Source organism: Silurus aristotelis, assembly GCF_946808225.1.
Source record: "Silurus aristotelis genome assembly, chromosome: 9".
Taxonomy (NCBI): domain Eukaryota; kingdom Metazoa; phylum Chordata; class Actinopteri; order Siluriformes; family Siluridae; genus Silurus; species Silurus aristotelis.
Genome location: NC_139582.1, coordinates 20,492,649 through 20,512,760, shown reverse-complemented (window position 1 = coordinate 20,512,760; position 20,112 = coordinate 20,492,649). Strand labels below are relative to the sequence as shown.

General features: G+C 42.1%; 1 protein-coding gene across 1 annotated transcript in view; it reads right to left on the bottom strand.

Annotated features, from left to right (window-relative positions):
* ush2a (Usher syndrome 2A (autosomal recessive, mild)) overlaps positions 1-19,437 on the bottom strand; it is a 232,051-nt gene extending 212,614 nt beyond the window's left edge. Inside the window, exons 1-4 of the mRNA XM_083551252.1 lie at positions 19,311-19,437; positions 17,713-18,359; positions 15,693-15,858; positions 1,209-1,344 (exon numbers count right to left, since the gene is read on the bottom strand). Of these exons, the coding sequence (XP_083407378.1) occupies positions 1,209-1,344; positions 15,693-15,858; positions 17,713-18,188 (778 nt within the window). The 5' untranslated portion in view covers positions 18,189-18,359; positions 19,311-19,437. The remainder of the gene's footprint in view (positions 1-1,208; positions 1,345-15,692; positions 15,859-17,712; positions 18,360-19,310) is intronic.
* Between the last annotated feature and the right edge of the window lie 675 nt (positions 19,438-20,112).

The following is a 20,112-nucleotide window of genomic DNA, read 5'->3' as shown; positions in this document are numbered from 1 at the left end:
GCCATATGGTCACCCTTGGCCTATATAAATCCCCAGATTTGATTAGTTGCTGGCTTACGGATCTTTCGAAAATGAAAAACTGTGGCACCTTTGCAGATTAGTGTGCCCTTTTTCCTCTTCCAATTCAACTAAGAAGAAAATGCGGCATGTGTAAATTCATTTAAAATAAGGGCAGAATTAATGTAATGTACTTTTATATACAACTCAGGAGTGGCCACTGCTCTATTTTCCCTAATAATAAGATATTAAAGTAGAAATACAAAAACTTTATATACACACACTATATTGGCAAAAGTATTGGATCACCTTCTCATAAGTACGGTATGTGATTATAAGATGTTTTGCTATATTTTAAAGTGTGCTTATGGATATTTGTGTTCATCAGCCACAAGGGTATTACAAAAGGCAGGTACTGATGTAGGTGAGGAGACCTGGTGTGCAGTCAGCATGTTCAGTAGGGATGAAAACAGAGCTCTACAGCAGACCACTCAAGATCTTCCTCTCCAAAGCATGTAAACCAGATCTTCAAGAAGCTCACTTTGTGCAAAATACGTTTTATACAAATCAGTGCCTCCGGGTTTGTGGTAACAGTTTGGAATAGAAGCATATGTGTCAGGAAAGGTCAGGTGTCCTAATACTTTTGGAAACATAGTGTAGCTAGATAGCTAGCTAGCTAGATAGCTAGATAGCTAGCTAGCTAGATAGCTAGATAGCTAGCTAGATAGCTAGCTAGATTAGGAAAATATTCATAAAATTTTATGTTTGATGTTTAAATGTATTTATTTTTTCTCTTAATCTACATTCAGTACCCCATAATGACAAAGTGAAAACTAGAAATGGTTTTAAATGTATAAAAAAAGAGGAAAAACTGAAATATCATACGTACATAATTATTCAGACCTTTAAAAAAAAAACAATTGAAATTTAGCTCTGCCTCTGACATTTTCTTGAGCGTTGCCGAGATGTTTCTACATCTTGATAAAAGTCCACCTGTGTTGAAGTAAATTGATTGGGCATTTGGATTTGGAAAGGCACACATCTCTTTATTGAAGGCCCCACTTCTGACAATGCATATCAGAGCAAAAACCGAGCCATGAGAGCAAAAGAACAGCTGGCAGAGCTCAGAGACAGGATTGTTGCAAAACCCAGATCTGCAACATATATTCTATAAAAAAAAAAAACTCATTTATATGAAATCTTGAAATCACCTTTTGAGTTCTGGCCAGTCCAAAGCACAGTGTCCGAGGTGACATCAGCGACTGGGCCTAGCAGGGTTTTGGTGTCAAAAGCTGTACCGTCTTCTTCTTGTCCATTGAGGAACAAGCTCACACTTGTCCTGTGTACCTAAAATCCAACAGAAATGTATGTTAGTAAAAATCCTACGGATCTACTCGTGAAGTCCAAAGTTACATTTAGTACCAGGCCACAAAATATGAATTTGAATATAAATCTAGCACTTTACAACTGCTCTCGCGCTGCCACTCAAAACTCAGATATTCAATTGCACGAGTTGATGGAAAACGTTACAAATGTAGAGAAAAAAAAAGTCCTATAAAGTTTCTTCGCCTTTGCCTGGTGACTCTGTGAGCCTCTCTTTCTAAGATAAAGAGTCCTCCTATCACATTCACATTTGTATGTTCACAGCTTTCTTCACTCTTTCCTTCCTTCCTTAAAAAAAAAAAAAAAAAAAAAAAAAAAGTTAAAAAGGTGGAAGGAAGAGAAGCGAAATTCCTGGAGGATGAAGGAAGCGCGAGACAACTGGCTGCCTCGAGGATCCTTAAGCCGTGCTCTTTCATGATGGCTGATTGAAGACTGGTGAGAGGCCGTTCTTGAAATCTCAAACCGGCCCGATGACTTGCTTCTCGAGATCTGAAGCCCACGTCAGAGTGATGTAAATGAAGTCTGAAGTGCTTCCATCTATTTAGCAGCAACAAAGACTGTTGAAAAATGGGCTACGATGCTAAAACAGTTTAGCTGTATTGGTGATTGTATTTTTTGTTTTTGTTTGAATTTGTTTGCCTCTAAAGTGAGTTCTATTTATTAGTCTTTAACTGTGAAATGCAATTTTTCTTCTCTTGGGTCCATCAGTCTAACAGGAATGGATGCAAAATACAGATCTGATACACACTTCATATTAACTGAGCAACTCCTTTTCGGCTGCTTCTTTATGTAAAATATTGAGGCATTTCTTTAAAAAAATGCAAGAAGTCTCTAAAACATCGGCATGTTGTTCCAAAGTGTATAAAAGTTCCTTTCCTGTGTATGTGAGTGCGTCTTTGCCTGGCGCTTCCCTACAAGAAAAAAAAGGGCTGTTAGGAGAAACGCTCAGCACCGCAGGAGATTATTAACCGGCCATTCTCTGGAGCTTTTTGCAACTTCATAATCAGCAGGTGCTGACATCTTAAAAGCCGCTCTCAGCTTTCAAACCGAACCAGGCGTATTTGCGTCTTTGCGCAGGGGGATTTACCCCTGAAATGCACTACAAATTTTGCCGATCGCTTTTATGACCGGTGGAATCGGGTATCCAACCAGCATCAGAGCAAGAATGCCTGCTGAAAACCAGCTGAACACAAAAGCTTTAAGACAGCGAAAACGATTTTGTGCGAGGGAACGCTTAGAAATACAAGAGTAAGAACAAAAAAATAAATAAAAATGAGGAAAACGGTGTGTAAAATTGCACGCTGGGAGAAGTCATTCCAGCAAAAACCGATTGCTAAGAATCGCCACCGAGTAAAGGCCATGCGGGATTAGAAACTTTGACTAATACCAACCGAATTCTGTGGCTCGCATTAGTATTAACTTTAAGGGGGGGGTTTCGAAGCCTCTCATTCTTGTCGTTGTCGTACTGTAGGAGGTCTGAAGGGTAAAGAACAGATGACGTAGGAAACTTCATCGGCTGGCATTAAAACAGACAAAATAAAAAAAACGATTCCTTCAACTCTCCAAAATTTGGAAGAGCGAAATCTTTGGAGTGTTCCTTCAGCTTTGAAATATCTGACGAGTTTCCGTTTCTCGCTCGATGATGATGTTGTAATGCTGAACCCGAGTGGAAATGACACAGACGGCTCATTGCGCAATAACGCAACCTCGAATTCAAACGGTCGGTGATTAAACAACTAACCAAACCAACCAAACAAATGCTTTTGGCCTCATCCAATTTGCGTTTTGATGTGCAATCAATAAAAGTAAAGAAATGCCTCAGGTTGCCTCAAGTAAACTTTCTGCTAGCTACAATATTCACAAAGCTTTTTTGGAAACCTGACCATATCTGACTCTGCTTCCCAGTTCATCACAAATGTGTTTCTGTGGCTTTGAGATGGTGCAGGTCACTCAAGTCCTTCTAAGACTTTCTTTTCCCCTTGGGAAAGCTTTCCACTAGATTTTTGGGTGTTGATTTGTTGGAAATTGTTGATTGGAATCATCTCCAATAGCACTAGTAAGATGAGGCCCTGATGTTTATGAGGATGTCTGGGGTTTAGTCGGTGTTCCAAGTTCCATCCCAAACGTGTTCAGTGGGGTTTCAGAGCTCGTTGCATGACACTTAAAGTTCTTCCAAAGTTCACCCTGGGCATACAAAATCTTGAAGGAGCTTGTTTAATTCATGTTGGAACATTTTTGGGCCTCTTACAAGTTTCATTCACTGGAGCAGAGATAGCAAAAGTACACACATCCTTTACTCAAGTAGAAGTAAAGATACACTAGTAAAAGTTAAAGTACCGACTACACCTTTTCTTGCTCTGAAATGTACTTAAGTAAAAAGTAGTCGTTACTGCTACCTGTTTTAGTGTCAAGCTGGTAACTGGACCTCACTTTATATTCATATATTATTACAAAATAATTTTTGTTACCTAATGAATATATCCAGGATAAACAACCACTACTTGGAACACAAGCAGAGAAAAGACACTGACTCCCTCTGTCTCATCCACTTTACTGTGTACTGTATAGTATGCAATGTTGTGTAGTGTATAGTGTACAGTGGAGTCTGTACCTTAGTATAGTGTGTAGTGTAGTGTAGTTTATGGTATATAGTGGTGTGTTGTGTATAGTATGTAGTGTTGTGTATTGTACAGTGTGCAGTGGAGTCTGTACCTTAGTGAACTGTATAGTATGTGGTGTGGTGTAGTGTGTAATTTAGTGTAGTGTAGTGTTTAGGGTGTAGTGTAGTGTGTAGGTTAGTGTAGTTTATAGTATGTAGTGGTGTGTTGTGTATAGTATTTAGTGTTGTCTATTGTTGTGTATTGTACAGTGTGCAGTGGAGTCTGTACCTTAGTGAAGTGTATAGTATGTGTAGTAGTGTAGTGTGTAAGTTTTTTCTCCTGTTTTTGCTTTTCATTTATGTACAAATAATTTTTTTTAGAATATCAAAGAATAATGTGGGTGTATTTTCTTTATATAAGGGCTAAAAATTTTTTTGTGTGTTTGTATATATATAACAGCTGTAAATTCCTAATAAACATCTCTGTACAAAGTAACACTTATTTTACATATTAGTACCTGCTTATTTAAGTACTGTTATTGTAAAGCGTAAAAAAAAAAAAAAAAAAAAAACATCCAATGTCGCCGATGTTTTATTTCTTTATTTTTTTATACGAGTATATCGCACTTCAAATGCCACAGCATTATATTAAAAAAATGATGCTTTGCCCTTTTGACCTGGCCCATAAACCAGGGCAGAGACACGAGCCGAAAGCAGAGCTGAGGCACCTTTAGCAGCCTGAGTGACAAAGCGCTCCATGATAAAGCCCTTTCCATTTCAGCGCTGGACGAGCTGTCAGGGCGCCGAGAAATATTCCACTCCGGATGAGGGTATCAGCGCAGGCAATCCCCAGCTTTTTCAAAGCATGTTGCTGATACCTGCTGAAGCCTAACCCTTCTATCTGTGCGTGCACAAACACGCACACACACACACACACACACACACACACACACACGGATGTTTTATTTACAGCTTAGCCCTGAGCCCCAGCGAGACAGACTCTTATCATTTAAATGAAGCAAAACTGTTTCTTTACTTGTAATTTGTTACATTATCCCATGTATCCGAGCGCGCCGAGTACGACTCGGGCCAATCATTTGAAATATAACCGTCTGAAACGAAACACGTCTGGAATTCGGGCGCTGATGCATCTGACTCGGCTGGAGCCGGACGCTCTTTCTCTCTCTCTCTCTTCGACGTCGCCCATTACACAGCAGAGGAGGCGGCTGACGAACAGCCAATTTTCCCTTTATCACATTAGCGCAGCCATGAGAGAGACGCATTTGTTCTACTCAAGTAGGCTAACGCTACAATTACCAATCTCATATATACAAGCTTTATATCGGCCCTTCCTTCTCCTCTCGATGAGGGTGGCGGCGATAAATTAGCGCTCATGTGACAGTTTATTTAAGAAAAGAAAATTGTCTCGGTGGCGTGGGAGAAGGCGGAAATATATAAGGCGACATGTCAGCGCTTTTAATAAAGGTAATAACTCTTGGAAGGCTATGCTTTAAGCAGAAAGCATATCAGAGATCTATTTCTTTTCCGCGCTTTGCTCGCCGTGACCGAAAGGAACACGGATCATTTTTTTGGCTAACCAGCTTGCAAGGCCGGCCTTCTGACTCCCTCGTCTACATCCTGTGTCTGTGACAAATGTCTACTTTTAGTAAAATAAGTGTTTTTTTTTTTTTTTTTGCAATCGGAATCCCAAAGCTTCCTATGCGCTATGGTTTTTTTCCCCTCACACTGATTCAAAATGTTGGGAAGTCAAATGATGCTGCCGATGCATGCGTCATACTTTCATTTTCTAGATGAATACAACGATTTGGGATTTTATGGACACCTGCCTAATATTGAGCCGGCCCCCCGATTACTGCTAAAACAGTCCTGACCCATCGAGCATTAACAGCATTAACTTCTTCAGCAGTTTGAGATACAGGAGCTCATCTGTTGGATCGGACCACGCAGACCAGCCTTCGCTCCCCACGTGCATCAACGGGCTGTGGCCGCACTTGCAGAACAGAAACAGCCCACAAGAGCTGCAGTTTTGGAGGTACTCTGACCCAGTCGTCTAGCTATCACAATTTGGTCCGTGTCAAACTCGTTCAAATCCATACTCTTGCCCATTTTTCCCGCTTTTAACACGTCAAATTTGGGGACAAAATATTTACTTGCTGCCCACCCACACACAGATGCCATAATAAACAGTTAATCAGTGTTACTATTAGTGTTATTCATTTCACCTTTTATGACGTTATAATGTCATAATGCTATGCCAGGTGTATGTCAAGCTTGTTTGCAGTAGTCTTAAAAAAAAAATAATTAAGCAGCGTTACAGATCTGTACAAATTAAATATTGCCAAATATTGTGTAATTCCTTCTTGTAGCCAACAAAACAGCTCAGCTTGGACTCCACAAGACATCTAAAGGTGTGCTCTGGTTTCCGACACCAAGACATAAGCAGCAGTTCCTTTATATCCTGTAAGTTGTGCACTGGAGCCTCTATAAATGTGTCCATCATGTACCACAGACGCTCAGTCGGATTCTGAGGATCTGAGGAATGTGGAGGCAAAACCTTTGCCATGTTCCTCAAACAGTTCCTGAACAGGATCTTGCAGTATGAATGTGCAGAGAGCTTTATTGTGCTGAAAGTGGACACTGGCATAAAGTGGATGGTACATGTTAAAGTAACATCCACATGCCAAGACTGGCTTACTCCTGAAACACAGGGTTTTGTTCAAGAATACCTCCTGCAGTGTTATGATGTTTAAACACTTATTTAAACTCACCCATAAACAATTTCAGGTTACCAGTTCAGTCACAGGCTTGTTTTAACAAGAATCTAGACGAAACTCACAAAAACTTGCTTATTATCTAAGTGATCACAAAATATCCAAATTGTTGCTAATAACTTTCTTTCGGCTTCTCCCATCAGGGGTTGCCACAGCGGATCATCCGCATGTTTGATTTGGCACATGTTTTTATGCTAGATGCCCTTCCTAACGCAACCCTCCCCATTTATCCGGGCTTGGGACCGGCACTAAGAGTGGCTGGGGTTGGTTCCCTGACCAGGGATTGAACCCGGGCTGCAGCGTTGCTGCTAATACGCCTAGATAATTAGCCTAGCTTATTAAACGAGGTGAGGAGCCCTGGGGTTCAGTCAGCATTCCAATTTACTCCAAAGGTTTTCAGTAGGGTTAAGTCCACAGCTCAATAGCAGGCCACTCCAAGGTCCAATCCAACCCATGTGAACCATATAGTCATGGAGTTTGCTTTGTGCACAGGGGCAGTGCCATGCTGAAACAGTTTTGGATCTCCTTGCTCAAAGTACATGGAAAATTTTATGTGACATCCAAAGACCTTCTATACAATTGTGTGCCTTTGGGGAAGGCCATGTATATAATAATTGCGGCAACATTAACTGTTTTTTTGGGGTTGTAGCACTGAAATATTTTATATACAGCCATGTTTTAGTAAATAAATTACTGCCACTTTTCTTTATTCATGCCTTGTCCTGAGAGCTGCTCCTCCTCCTATGACTTTTCCGCACGCTATACAAAATGCAGACATGGGGCCAGAATGGCATGCTCAGACCATCCGTCTCCTGACAGGCCTTAGATTGAGGGTGGTGCCTGACACATTGCTGAGTTCATTCTGTCCACACACACACACACACACACACACACACACACACACACACACACACACACACACACAAACACCCCAACAGCACTACACAGCTCTCATGAGTGTTTGTTTATGAAGCTCTTTAAACGAGTGAAACATCTTCAAGAAGTCTGGGCGAGTCACCTTGACCTATTTCTGCATCTGTCATCTGAGCACTTGATATACAGGCAAGCGTCGGCTCTGGACCTAAACAGAGGCACTGACACATCTGTAGAATCCAGTTGCTCCATCATGGCCGGCGAGACATCACACGGCAGGAAGTTCTTCACATCAGTCTACGGCCAATTACCAGGTTTTCAAAATGTCCCCAGAACTCCGCTCTGAGGCATCTGATTTATGTCTAATTTTCTCAGACTTTCATCTCTAGGAAAAAAAAACTGTCTGTGGTCTGAAATACAGAATAAATAGCCATCCTGCATTCGTTAATCAAACGCTCTTTAATGCTTTATCAAGTTTCCACGAACTTCACTTGCATTTATATTATTTACCTTCTGAAAAGCAACAATTTGGACGTCCCGATGTCCAAACCTTCATCCTTCTTTCTCCTGTTAAAGTCGGTTTTTTGGAACTCATGGCAGCCCACACTAATTTGCTGTCAACATTTCGGGGTGATTTATAAAGTGTCCGTGGCCTTTCAGCTCCGGGCGCCTGCAGAGAGAGTGCCTGGGTAAGGTGGAAGCACTTTTTTTTGCCTCTGTTCACCTTGCTTCACCTTCATGGATGCTGCCAATCAGTCTCCATCACTCGGGGTGAAATGAACCACTCGGAGAGGTCAGCTGACCCACAGCCAGAGTCCGAGAGAGCAGCCTGATGCTGGCGCTGATGTCTCCTGTGCCAGAGGTATCTGCAGTCTTCTACTTCAACCAAAAGTTTATTTACAGGACATTATCAGAAATTGCACTTCTTCGGGTTGGAGCCACTTCTTGTGGTGTACAATTGTGATTTCTTCCTGGGCACATTCATACAAAAAGGGCACCACACACAAAACACAACTATATCCTCTTTATAGCCTCTAGACAACAGCTAGCACTGGGTCCCTTTAATAATAATATATGAATAAATGACAATTCGTCCTCTATAGTTGCATGAACAAACCACTCTGAGGCTTTTCTTACACCGCAAGCTCTGTTCTTCGCCCCATTGGCCGGATACTTGAGGAACAACGCAGCCATCACTAATTCCTCCTCCCACCTCACTACGATTCCATGCTGGCTATGGCTGGAGGGGATTGGGCAATGGACTGGCTGGCCTACATTTCTTTGGGTAGTGGGGGGAGAAGTTCATGGGAGGTGATGAGCCATGTGTACATTTCGGGTTAAAAGCTCAGGACTCAGGAAGCTCGTGGCCAAAACAAAACATATTCCGCAGAGAACACACATCACAGCAGCATAACACACCATCGGAGATCGAAATCTCACAGCCAAGGCCTAGACCCCAGTGAAAGCTGTAATTGTGCGTCAAAGCGTTCTCTCTAAGTGTAAGTGGGCAAAAAAAAAACTCACAGGAGAACTGCCTTTACAGACCGCTTTATACATTTGCAAACATGTTTTCGATTAGCAACAAGAGACAAGATTCTGATTATTTTTACAGCCCCAAATAATGATCTGGCCAAATAATGATAAAGCAGATATATTTTGTCTCCTTCTTTAGGCTGCTCCTGTTAGAGGTCTCCATACCCCCTGTCCTCTGCATCTGCCTTTTTTTTAAACCAACCTCCTGCATGTTTTCTCTCACTACATCCATAAACCTCCTCTATGGCCTTCCTCTTTTCCTCCTGACTGGTGGCTTCATCTTCAGCATCCCTCTACTGATATACCCCATGTCCCTCCTTTGCACCTGTCCAAACTATCTCAGTTGAGTTCTACCTGTTCTGTCGCTCTAATACAGCGGATCCTTCAATCTATGCAGATGTATGTTATATATGTTATGTTATTGTTGTTTTATTCTACAAATATTTTGGGACAGGTTGAGAAGTAAATTGCTGTTTCAGTACTTTGTGTACTGATAATCTGATTAAAATGTTCTCAGGATATACTTCAAGGATAAATCAAGGGGAGAAAAATGGTGTTTAGCTTACTAAATCTTGCTCTGTTTTCAAGAAAGTATTTAATTTATCTACGTTTACACACCATTACCTTCTGCGATTTGCGCCGGACCTCTGCAAAAGGTGTCAAAATGGCAACCTTTGAGCTGGATCTTCATCTTCAGAAAGAGGAAAGAGTAGGGTCCGTGCGGAAAGTGAGATCATGTGGATTGCTCTCCGACGATCATCATGAGCAAGTTGCAAAATCGTTTCGCCGTTTTCGGGCGTCTTCCCGTTTTCCCGTCATTTACCGGTGAACGATTCGTTCATTGCAGCACCATAACGTATGTTATGTCAGACGTCTCTGTGGCAGATTTGCCCGGTTTCACGCAGAATTTCACTTTTGTGCTTTCTTGTAACTTGCTGTCCATGATGAAATCGTGGACGTGGTAATGCAGGTGCTCGGAATAGCACCAGTTAGCGCCTTTAATCTCGAAGCATTTTGATACCACCTCTTATATTAAGTGTATAATGGTTAGAAATCCAATATTTTTGTAAGCACCCTAGTGGGGGTCTAAACAATTAAGAAATTCCACTATCTAAGAAATTAATATTAAGCGAAAGCCGCAGTGAATTCAAATCCAAGAGCTGAAAAATGAGCTTCGAACAAGACAAAACAAGGCCAAACACAAGATACATACAAGATGTTGGCTGGTGATGATCATGACTTCACTTGTAACACAACCAAGGTGCTCGGTTACATCAAAACGAGCCTTAACCCCTGTGACCTAAAGCATGGCGTATTCTGTTACGACACGCTAACCGCTGCACTTATTAAGATGTTGTAGAGATGATAGATGACACAGCCTTGTTTTAACGCAGCGTCTTCTTTCAAAACTTTTCCTCTTCTAACACTCGGCCCGACCTACTGAGAAGACAGTACATATATAAGACAACATATCCCTCATAGTGGGTTTTAAGTTCCAGTGTGAAATCCCAAGCCACTCTTGATCTCAGTTACAGCAGACGTACCCGCGGTGAGGACGATGGCCGACGACAAGTTGCGCTCCACAACAATCGTCTCGAGCTCGCTTCTACGTCTTGTCTTGTCATCTAAAGGGGGCCTCATGAAAGCGATATCGTTCTTCTCTTCTCCTCGCTTCACTCCTCATCTCAATATAATCGCGAGGGACAAGCACCTGCAGATCAGCTCCTCTGCTCTCTCTCCTTGCCCTCGACCCCTTCTAAACACTCAAATGTATTCCTTTTGAGCGTGTTCCCCAAGCGCTACGCTGTGCCTGACAATGTAGACTTTGAGAAATACCTATTAGGTAAGACACTGTCCTGACAACTAGTTGCCTCTTTGATTTAGAGCAGGTGAAGAAGAGAACAGATACAGACCGGATAGATTAGTACCAGGGATGACAGGATCACTCGTCTATAGATCGGAATCGGTCCAATCTAATCAGATGACATTTCTTTTATCTGGCTGATACGCAAGCGGGTCAAGTATATGAGCCAAATTGTGCTGCATGCGCTGAAGGGAAAATAAAAACACGGTGAAGTGAATCATGTCAGTCTAGCAGTTTTATTATTTTTTTTCACAATACGTGTCTCTGTTTCATGAGGGACCAAAAACACTTAACAGTACGTCACGCAACCATCGACCGTCGAAGATAAGCGAAGGAAGATAATACAACTGCGAGATAGGCTTCACACATGAAGAAAAAAGGAAGCCAGCCACCACTTTTTCTATTGATGTTAATGCTGGGGCTGACAGAAGCCAGTTTTGCACACTGCCAATGGACAGCTAATGTAGAAAAAAATCCTGGTCTTTTTCAACAGCCCAGTCCCACGATATGTCCGTATTCTTGTTCTGGGCTACCAGGAGTGGAACCTGATCACGTGTTCTGCTGTTTTAGATTATTATTTTTTTTGCTTTCTGATATGCTTTTCTGATATACTCTCAAAAGCTGCTTATTCAAGTTGTTTGTGTTATAGCCTGCAAACCTTCTGCAACACAGCCTATTTTTTGCACCATTTTAGATTGCAATCACTGTTCTAGAGAGCAGGAAATTCTCCTGCTCTAGTCAAAGCTGACTATCTGGCCCCAACCACCATGTCGACCATTCTTATTCTGATTCTTGCTCTTTTTTTTTTGCACATTTTTGTGTTGCTGATAAACAATAAGCTACCTGGATGACTTTACATTATTTACATAGTTATACATTTCAAAAAGTAGTCATCATTAAGAATTTCTTCACTTAAAATAATTTTGGGATGAAACAAAAATATATTTACACAACACGTGTACCAGTGGTGGGCCTTCAGGGCCAGCAAGGACTTCTCCGCAGGCCTAAACACTCAGAATTACTGACTTACGTTTCTTTGTAGAATCCAAAGCCTGGCACCATCAATGCCAAAACTTCACCTCCAAGGCCCCTCAATGAAGACACTTCCCAGTCCACATTTTTGAGGATTTGTCCTGGCAACAGAACACTTTAGCTCTGGTCGGAAAGTCTTAACAGCATCTACATTTTTTGAGAAGTGTTAAAGTCCGTATGTCCCCTAGGATCTCAACTAGCGTAGACTGCTGCCTTATTGAATGTTTCACAGTGGTTGGAATGGAAAGGCCTGCAAAGGGTGGTCAAAACCATCTAACACATCACTGGCACCCAACTTAACCACCAAAGATATCATTAGGGACTCTCCAAATCCCAGCCACAAACTTCCATCAAGAAGGAGATACAGTTTAACTTGATTTGCCAGCAAAAGCAATCACTTTCACATTTCTACCCTGTGATGAGCTTCTGCTACTTGCTCTAATGTGCATTCAAATCAAATGGATTTTCTCTAAAAACCCCCTTTTTTATACTTTGGTTTAATTCATTGTTTTATTTATTGTTATTGTAATGATTTATGGACTTATTGATATATATATGGACAAAATGGAAAAGGAAAAAAAAAAAGAAAAAAAGAAGTAGATACAGGAACATTCGTCCACACCAATCAATTTACTGAATTCTACACTACACTGCCTCATGGCTCTGCGATTGCTTTACTGATTCTACTGCAAGTAATGAGATACGTGGCTGTGATGTAACGCGTTGCGATACTGCATTTCTGTATAATATTGATGGTTCCTATAGCCGTGGAATCATAATGAGGTATTGAGAGGTGGATTGATTCAGGCAGGACACCACAGAAAGCATAGGTGTAAAATGCACAACTATATAACATTGACATACATATATATATATATATATATATATATATATATATATATATATATATATATATATATATATATATATATATATATATATATGCCTGTTTGAGGTCGTTAGCTGCATAAAGACACCCCATACAATCAGTAAGAATCCAACTACTAACATGGCCAAGACCAAAGAGCTGTCCAAAGACACTAGAGACAAAATTGTACACCTCCACAAGGCTGGAAAGGGCTACGGGGAAATTGCCAAGCAGCTTGGTGAAAAAAGGTCCACTGTTGGAGCAATCATTAGAAAATGGAAGAAGCTAAACATGACTGTCAATCTCCTTCGGACTGGGGCTCCATGCAAGATCTCACCTCGTGGGGTCTCAATGATCCTAAGGAAGGTGAGAAATCAGCCCAGAACTACACGGGAGGAGCTGGTCAATGACCTGAAAAGAGCTGGGACCACCGTTTCCAAGGTTACTGTTGATAATACACTAAGACGTCATGGTTTGAAATCATACATGGCACGGAAGGTTCCCCTGCTTAAACCAGCACATGTCCAGGCACTTTTTAAGTTTGCCAATGACCTTTGGATGATCCAGAGGAATCATGGGAGAAAGTCATGTGGTCAGATGAGACCAAAAAAGAACTTTTGGGTCATAATTCCACTAAACGTTTTTAGGAGGAAGAAGAATGATGAGTACCGTCCCAAGAACACCATCCCTACTGTAAAGCATGGGGGTGGTAGCATCATGCTTTGGGGGTGTTTTTCTGCACATGGGACAGGGCGACTGCACTATATTAAGGAGAGGATGACCGGGGCCATGTATTGCGAGATTTTGGGGAACAACCTCCTTTCCTCAGTTAGAGCATTGAAGATGGGTCGAGGCTGGGTCTTCCAACATGACAACGACTCGAAGCACACAGCCAGGATAACCAAGGAGTGGCTCTGTAAGAAGCATATCAAGGTTCTGGCGTGGCCTAGCCAGTCTCCAGACCTAAACTCAATAGAGAATCTTTGGAGGGAGCTTAAACTCTGTGTTTCTCAGCGACAGGCCAGAAACCTGACTGATCTAGAGAAGATCTGTGTGGAGGAGTGGTCCAAAATCCCTCCTGCAGTGGTGCAAACCTGGTGAAAAACTACAGGAAACCTTTGACCTCTGTAATTGCAAACAAAGGCTCCTGTACCAAATATTAACATTGACTTTCTCAGGTGTTCAAATACTTATTTGCAGCTGTATCATACAAATAAATAGTTTAAAAATCATACATAGTGATTTTTTTTTTTCTCACAGTGGACATGCACCTACGATGACAATTTCAGACCCTCCATGATTTCTAAGTGCAAGAACTTGCAAAATAGCAGGGTGTTCAAATACTTATTTTCCTCACTGTATATATATGTATGAACAACTGTATGTAGGATGCCATATGATACTGATGACTTAATTTTTCATCAAAGCGGCAACTAATCGATTACCAAAATAAGCAATAGTGACAGTCGGACTACTAGTAATCGGTATCGGCCCTCCAACATGCTGGTCGCTATGTGAAATTCTGTTAAAGCTCCAGTCCTGGAGAAGACATCAGTATCAGCACAGCAGTAATTCCGAACAAAATGTCAATAGCGAATTGTGCTGTAAATCTGACTGCACACAGAGCGCCACGTAGAGCAAATGGCTCAAGATAGGCCCATTTTCTCCATATCATATACCAGTTAGACTGCAGATGAAAGTCCAACTGGGCAGCTTAGATAGGTCTAAGAGCCCGAGACAAGGCCATCACCCAGCAGGGAACTTATTACCTATGAATTGTGGGTAGGATCTTATTATCATAATAATGTTTTCAGTCCCCGAATTCAGCCGGCTATTCATAATCGGAACGAGTGCAATTTAAAGCCACAATAATCACTGCTATTGAAAGATAATACTCTCTGCAGACGGACTTCTCTATGTTCGCTTACAATGCTGATGATGTCCCAATCTCTCCCATCCCCTTTTTTCTCCTCTTTAATTTACCAACACGTAGATAGCGCCACTCACTTACAATGCTGAACAATGCCAGGGCTCTAAGACTCATGGGTCTGTCACTGCAAAGAAATGCAAGAGGCATAAAAAGGGTTCTGAAGCTGATTAAGACACATCACGGTGCATATCGATCATTTCGTCCCCACCAATGTCCCGAAATTGCATCGGAATAAAATCGTCTGAAATTACCCTCGCGCGGAAAAACTAAAGCGTTATCGTGACGTTTTTACGCGCCCTTTTATAGCCGTTCCTCGTGAACCTCGTTATAGAGCGATCTGTTGGGTTTCGGTAATGATTACACCGGGAAGGGCGCAAAAAGAATGGCAAGCTCTTGTTCCCTGCCCTCGATGCCCCCGCAGCTGTGAGAAAACAGATGTTTACCCCTGTAATTAACGCCTTCCATTCATGCATCTTATCCGGGTCGGAAATCTGTTGTGACACGGGTTCAGCGCGAACCTGCTGCGCCTTTTTTGATGCGATATTAATATCAATAACTTCTGCCGAGCTAATTACAGAGAATATGGATGGACAAGGATTAGTGCCCTCCACAGCCGCCACATAGATGAGGTCTGATCAAGCAGATTTTAGCGTTTGATAGCGTTAAGCCTGGGCCAAAAACGATTCGTTAGCTCTGCCACAAAACGATGTACCTCGGTATACGGTGGCGAGGTCGGAAATTCGTCAAAGCTCCCATGGATATGTTTCACGACCTGTAGGGAAGGGGGTACAAAAACAGCCCAGAGCAAATGCACATCCCACCTGTAGGGCCAAGTGTATCCAGTAGCCTTTTTGGATGCGTCCTGCAGTGCTTATGGTTACGAAGAAGTTTTGGCCAGTCTGAACACCGTAGTGGAACTGGACGTCTGTTTCAGAAACAGTCAGGAGAAACACCAGCCGGTCCACAGTCCTCTTCTCGAACACAGTCCTGTCCAGAGAGAAGATCGAAATATCTCATTTAAGGAACTATTAAATGCGATCTGATCCCTGTAAACGCACTGGGATAAAAAAAACTTCTGGTGCTAAATATCTTATCAACAAATTTGAGAAAAACTTTATATATCCTTATCAGTTCGCATTTTTGAAGCAAAAGGCAGAACGCTTAATTTAATTAGAACCAAACCTCTAGGTTTGTACATGATCTGCTTTACCTTATTAAATTCTATTGTGCATAATTTCGCTTTATGAAGACAGGATCGATACGGTGCAGGCTCAAATTGTACTTCTCAATTCTCTGACTGATACGCTGCCAAATTTAGCACCCCGATAGCTTCCATTTTGTCTCGGATTTAGCGATGTGATGATAGCCGTTGGTTAAAATCCTGACTTTTGGGTAAAAATTAATTTGAAATTGCAAAATAAGGCGGAACAGCTGATGCTTTTGTGATGTTTACTACCTAACATAAAAAAGCTGCATTGGGCACGAGTAAACAATCAATAGCAACAGGAACGTTTAACTAGGAGATCTAGTTTCCGGCATCTAAAAATGGGCGTCGCTCTGACATTTACGCACCTCATATCGATACTTTCCATTTGCCGTTTCTTGTTATTCAAAATCCTCCTTATTTACTGTCAAATGAAATCCCATTACTCCCATTATCCCATTACTTTATAAGGGAAACAGGGCCGTTTACGAACGCAGGCCACAACATCCAATAAATCATAACGCACAGTGTTTTTGCGTTCAAGCCGGCCTGGCCTTCGAGCGCCAGCCGCCTCACCTGCAAGCCACACTTTCCAACATGCTCTACTTGCAATTAGGCCGAGCGTCTCCGCTGGGGAAATGCCAGCACTTTAGCATTCGCTAAAAGGCGCTCGCTTCCGAAGCAAGTCGGCACGCTGCATATTTTTCTGTCACGTTTCCGAGAAGAAGTGCTCCAGTTGATATTAAACCGAGTCCCATTAATTCACTAAGAGAAGAATTAATCAACACGTACGCTTGTTGTCACAGCCGCCGGCACTTCAGGGTGAGAATTCGGACCGACTCAATTATTTATTTTTTGTTTGAGACCGCACGCGTGTGACTTGTCTCCCTTTTCATCCTCTACACTTGATCTAAAATGTCCAAGCAGGAGCTGTTCTTTACGTGGTCTCTCTCTCTCTCTCTCTCTCTCTCTCTTTCTCTCTCTCTCTCTCTCTCTCTACGGCTGTCCTTTCATCCTCTCACTCACTTTCAACTATATCATTTTCTAGGCAGTGAAAAAACAAAGTGGCCTTTGAGATGATACTCCTTTTTTCCACACACACCCTTTGCCAGAGCTCGGAAAACACTGCAGCAATTTCGTTTCATTGATCTAAAACTGGCCACAGCTGCTCTTGTTTGGGGGGTGGGTGTACGAAGAGGGGGGAAAATGAGGAGCTTTTTCCTTCCCAACATGACAAGAAAGCATATTACAAATTAAATTCAAACTCACAGAGTGACTTATAAGCACCAGCATGTGGTGTATTGTTCTCAGGCGAACATATAATATAGTTCCACATTCACCTTGCTGATGTTTTCAGCAGTGTTTTATCCCCCGTTTCTAGTTTTCGGCACAAAGTAAAGGACATGAGGGAGAGGGGGGGATTAAAAGGGCTATTCTGTTGGCAAAATAAATGACTAAGCTTCTCTGGATTTGGTTCGAATTCAAAAGCTCTTTTAGCATCCTGAGTTGATTGAATCGGTGAAGAGAAACTGATCTGCCCTATTAAGCTCAGATATTAGTTCGAAAGTGACAGCGAATGCTTTGTGTTGAACATGTTAGGTGCTCAAGTAAAAGGTTCTAGCGACAGGGCTACTTACATTACAGAGGCTTCTTCAAGTTTCAGCCAAACCGTTATGGTAAATGATCCAGCAAGTCCGAGCTTCGGAGCAGAGCGCGAAGCCAAGCAGGCACTCTGGTTTCCAAACACAAAGCTAACAGAGTCGGTCTCTGAGCCCGGACGCAAATCCTGGCTCTCGCCCGTCAGACAAGAGTCCCCATACCCTTCGAGGAGGTTAGTATGGTGCGGTGTGGACGAGCGATACGGGCACTCCTGGATGCAGAACTGCTGGGAGCACGCGAGGAGGTCATCGTGAGTACGGGCGGCCTGGCAGAAGGTGCTGCGCTCTGGATCGCCACATGTTGCCTCACTTGGCACCACACTAACGAATTTGTAGGCTGCGATATTCTCCAGCCTGGGAAAAGAACCCTGAGGTGCCACAAGCCTTAGGGCAGCGAGAACACCCAAGGTGTACACGAATAACATTGTCCCTTTGGGTCTAAAGCACCAAAACATTCTTGGCAGTGAAAAGCATCTCTGTGATCGATAGATAAACAGGAGTCATGCTTGAAAAGACATTTTCTGTCATTTTTTTCTTTCATTCAAGGTGTTGCGATGTCGGAAAGGAAGCCAATGCCCTCACATAGTTAGATTGGATTGTGGCCTGTTAGAATCTTTTTGGAAGACCTACAAAGCAAAAAAGAGAGGCGACAGCGACAAAAACAACAGATGAGTAAGCAGTCAAGAAAAAAGTGACGATTACAGCAGCATTACAATAAAAACATGTGAACCACCGTACAGGTGGTCGCAAAAGATTCGCATAACACCAAAACCAATCTCACCCCCATTTCCACCAAACTCAAGAACAAACTATCTATTAGTATCTATTAGAAGCATTGGCATAACATCACTAGTATTCAACTGCTTGGAATCTATGCTACGTCCAATGTAATATCATTTCTAATGATTATATCATGATGTGGAAAGATAAGAAGGATCTGTATGGGGGCGGGTCTATAAAATGACTGACAAGAGACCAATATACATACAGTATAAAATAAATAACATAAATAACCAACAAACATCATTGAAGAGGATGTTTCCTAAATTGTTCTGAGACTATTGTTGGAATCATTTTTACAGCATTTGCACAGGTATACAAAAACTATTGTATTATGTTGTATATACAAACATTTAGATTATTTAATATATAGACTATATTGACTCTTGGTGTCACCCAAATGGGGGTGGGTTTTGAATCTGGTTCCTTTTAAGATTTCATCCTCAAACCATCTAAGGGAGGTTTTCCATGCCACTGTCACTTCTTGCTCTTTAGGGATAAATACACAAATTTAGATATAAATTAAGTTTGTCATACAATGTTACATTCTATAAAGCTTCTTTGAGGCAATGTCTATTGTGAAATGTGCTACACAAATAACATTGCATTGAATTGAACTGACTATTGCACCTAAAGGCCTCAAAGTAAAGAGTAAATCTCCAAACACACTGCAAGATATACTGTAGAACCCTCCATATGGGGTTACTGATGTAGAATAATAACAAAATACCCCGAAAAAAGACAACAAAAGACTAAGAAGAAGAAGAAGAGTAAGAGATCCCTTCCTGCTTACCTACCTTGCTGAACGCGCTGAACACACGCACTCATTTGGTGACTGAGCACAAAAGCAGATTAGAGTAAGTTTGCCATCTGGTGCGTCTTAGAAGAGCACGAGCGCTCTTTTCCCGTCAGTGTGTATGTGTGCACGTGCGGAAACTGCACGCAGAGTACCGCTTCACTTCAAAACGGCAAGAAAGGACCTGTTGATATCAGTGGAAGGGGATCTGTCTCTCTTTCTGTCTTTCTGTCTCTCTCTCTCTCTCTCTCTCTCTCTCTCTTTTCCTCCTCCCAGGCTGGTATGACAGGAGAGTATGATGAACCCACCTCCACCTCCACCCCTCCTCTCCACGCGTTGGTCTCGTCCTTCTGAGCTCGAGGACGCCGCTGCATGTCGCCAAGCAACCCGCGGCGGGACACACAAGGCTGCATTCAGGTGCAGGGCTGAGGGGGGAAGAGGACAAAAGGATTAGAGGAGAGAGGTGGATGAAGTACATACACCCCCCAAAACACAAACACACACACACACACACACACACACACACACACACACACCGAAAGTGTCTAACAAACAGGATTAAGGTTAATAGACTAACAAGTAACTTTGATTTCAAACTGGACCAGAAACCGAACTTTAGACTTGCACACAATGCAATACTTTAACGAATGGACGATTCGATATTTGACGATATTCGATAATCCTGAATCTTCGCCGAAGCCATACGTTATATGGCATGATTTATACATCAATTAATTCTCAAATCATTTCCAAGAGAGCTTTGGATCTAAACACTCAGGCATGTCTCATCCATTTCACACCCT